The sequence below is a fragment of the Prunus avium genome, chromosome 1 (assembly GCF_965620075.1).
Source record: "Prunus avium chromosome 1, drPruAviu1.hap1.1, whole genome shotgun sequence".
In the NCBI taxonomy this organism is placed as follows: domain Eukaryota; kingdom Viridiplantae; phylum Streptophyta; class Magnoliopsida; order Rosales; family Rosaceae; genus Prunus; species Prunus avium.
In genome coordinates, this window is record NC_142284.1 from 48268014 (window position 1) to 48271345 (window position 3332).

The 3332-nt window shown below is 36.9% G+C and overlaps 1 protein-coding gene across 2 annotated transcripts; it reads right to left on the minus strand.

The window, feature by feature from the left end:
• Positions 1-321: 321 nt before the first annotated feature.
• Positions 322-3104, minus strand: LOC110762680 (B3 domain-containing protein REM14-like). Of its 2 annotated transcripts, none has more exons than XM_021965348.2 (5): positions 2922-3102; positions 2757-2821; positions 2039-2300; positions 1858-1955; positions 322-928 (listed from the first exon to the last, which is right to left on the minus strand). In XM_021965348.2, exons 2-5 carry the CDS (start codon positions 2814-2816, stop codon positions 647-649), a joined length of 702 nt encoding a protein of 233 aa, XP_021821040.1. In that variant the 5' UTR covers positions 2817-2821; positions 2922-3102; the 3' UTR covers positions 322-646. The 2 variants fall into 2 exon arrangements, with proteins under 2 accessions (XP_021821040.1, XP_021821041.1); XM_021965349.2 differs by lacking the exon at positions 322-928 and adding an exon at positions 935-1335 and having other exon boundaries at positions 2922-3104.
• Between the last annotated feature and the right edge of the window lie 228 nt (positions 3105-3332).

Sequence of the window (3332 nt, forward strand, 5' to 3'; positions counted from 1 at the left end):
TAAGGAGTTTTACTTGGGTATTTCATCGAGCAGTTGGTGGGCACTTCCATGGCAGACCAGAGGGGCAAATACTACAACCTCTAAAGCATTTTCCAGTGAAGGGAGATGCAGCTACACCTCCTTACGTCTCCACCAGTGACTATAAGATTCAGTCAAGACACAAGTGAAAAAGCATCAACTTAATATCAAATACAAATAATTTGATTTCAATTCACCAAACTTATTTAAACGAGTGAGACTCAACTTTGGAATTTTGGCTAATGAGATACGGTCATGCATACAAACACAAGTGAACAGGCTGATAATGTTAATCTTGTATGATTTTCGACCCAAAGAAAAAGGCTTATTATAAATGATTAATTAAAGATATCAAAGTAGTTTAATTAGCACTCAACCGTTAACAGAAATTCAAATAAAACTGAGAAGGAAAGATTACAATTTCAAAGGTAGGCATAAAGGAGGTTTCATGCATCAGAGTTACACTCTTCTAGCTAGAAAGCAACAGCAGAAGAATTGCAGCATGAGCTAGATAGATAACCTCGTCACAGAATCAACAAACCCATCAAACATGATAGCAGCAACTTAGGTGCTTGATGATATTGTTCAAAATCCGAAGGACATCAACAAATTTTACAATGGACTAGGATCAACCGCGGGTTATCTGGACATCCATGACACGTGCTGATTTTGAACCTGATTTAGATGATACCGGTTTGAGGCTGAATGTGCAGACATCTCCATTTTTGAGCTTGTTGGCTTCATAAAACTTGTACCATCCATTTGTTCTGATAGCTATACGATGACTGCCCCTGGATATGCTTTCCCACCTACTTAAGATCAGTGGCCATGATCTTCCAGACAGGTCTTTGAGAATAATTCTGGATGTGGCCACAATGCCATTTGATCTTGCAAATCGCGCAGGAATAGTCTGTCATAAATCAACCACCAGATTTAGAGAAAATCCAAAAAAGAAAAAGAAATTTCATCATGCTAGTTGTAAGGATTGCAACTCAACCCTGAACAAATAATAACGTCAGAATATAGTCTTATGAGGATCCACATCAGAATGATCCACATTATTGAAGAAGCTTACTCGATCTATGTTAACTGGAACAGCCAGCATACACATGTATTGGAAAATGTTTTATCATCTCTAACTTCCCTTTTAACTAAGTTGATAAGAATAAATAAATGACACAGTGAACATATAAAAGTAGCTCCAGTCAGCTTCACATCAATAAAGATGGCTTTGGAATATTATTTAATGTGCAGAGATTATTGAACAATCTTGAAATGAATCTTGTTCTAATTACGGATTTGTACAAGTTGAATGATCTGCAAACACAGATTACGGAAGCATTTCAGAATGAGATTATTCAATATATATAATTAAACAATTATTGTTAATATCAGTGTTAATGAAAACTTAACGACAAAGCTAGAGAGAGCATCAAACGAATCACAATAAAATAATATTACAACTTTAAATCCCATAAAAAGGAACAGAGCATCAAGCATGGCTCCAACTGACCAAGTGCAAGTCAAGGAAAGAAAAAAAGGGGTGGGGAGGAGTCCTTTGGGGATCTACATAATTAGTAAGCTGTAAAGTATATTTTCCGGAGAAAAAGAAGGATGGCCTGCTCTTATTCAACACCCAACACTACTCTCTAAAGCTTAAATATTAAAGCTTTTTTAATTATGCAACAAATAATATGTTCTCTTACAGGCAACAAATAATGTTTTGTATATACTTTGGCAGATCTCCTTTGAAGTCCAATCATGAAATTGTATCTTCAATAATGTGCAAATAATAACACGACACACTTCATACAGCTAAAGAGAAGTTAGAAAACTTACCAAGTAAGCCTTATGAGGATCCCCATGGGATTTTTTCATCGTGCACACAAACGAAGTCCTTGAGGTTGAGGATGCAGTTGCTTCTGAAGGGCTTTTTCCTGAAAATAGTCCAAGGAACAACCCACCATTAGATGCAACGCAACACGGGAAATGCAGAGAAAGAATGTAAATTTTGACCCACCTTTGGAATCATACCCTTTCTCACTACCAAGTGCCTCATAGGCAACCACATTGAACACCCTTTTGCCGTTGTGTTTAAATATCAAAATTTCTCCAAGTTTCAGGCCATGATGGTTCACAAATTCCTCCCAACCTTCTTCAAAAGACAGCACCCCATCAACAGTCCTGCCAACTCTAACATGCCAGGATCCCAAGCAGCTTTTAATAACTGCTTTATCCAGTTTATTTTCACTCAGAGAACTACAAAACGCTACTGGAAGTGACTGTTCATAAGTAGAACAAAAATATTAGGTCACAGTTCCTAATCCTTCAATTTAATGAAAAATATAAACAACTTATAGTTATGTTAAAATGGATGGGCCTTCTCTAATAAGATGAAGACTAAATAAAAATATGCAGAGACAAAGAGAATGATAGAAACTTGAATGTCGGCTGGGCTATGCTATACCTAGGCAAATATATTTTCCCCCAAACCCAGACAAATTAAATAATTTTTGCTCTAGTAACCTGGTTGTACTCGCATACATATACATGAAAAAAAATATATGGTGTAAAAAGTTGAAGCATCAGCACTGGTACTCTAATGGCCTCCCACAGCTAGCTAGCTAGCATCAAAATCTACACATCCAGATATATATATATATATATATATATATATATATATATATATATATATATATATATATATTATACAGAGAGCGAAGAGAAGAGAATCATACAAGTCTTGTGTTGAACCCAGGAGCCAAAAACTTAAAAAACTTGGAGCATTTCACAGCCATGAATCCTGATGAGATGAGTTAACAAGAAAAAGAAATGTAAAGACAGAGATGAAGGACTGATAATTTCTGTGGCCTTACAAATCAAAATCTAGGGTTTGACCTTACCAGCTGAATACAAGGTATAAACATAGCCTCAAAGGGCCAATCTCTGCTCTCCAACGTAGCATTGGCTTACAGAGAAGTGACGCAAGCACCATTGATTGCGTTGGCCGGAGCTTGTACTTTGAGTACAGAGCGCAGGACATAAGGGTCGGAAAAGCCTGAAGCTTCTGGCTCTGTGCTACTAACGCCTAAATGGCGTATTGTAAGAAGCCAGCAAAATGGGCCTGCTAATTTAATTCACTGATTACCAAATGAAGAAAGAGGCCCATTACTCCCATTAACTCTCAAAGACAAAACCTTACACAAAGCTGGGCCCAATTGCACCCATTTCCGCTGTTGACTTGTACTGTTTCAGGTGTATTTATAAGGGTTTTAATTTTGAACAGGTGACTGGTTCAAAATATATGGTGTATA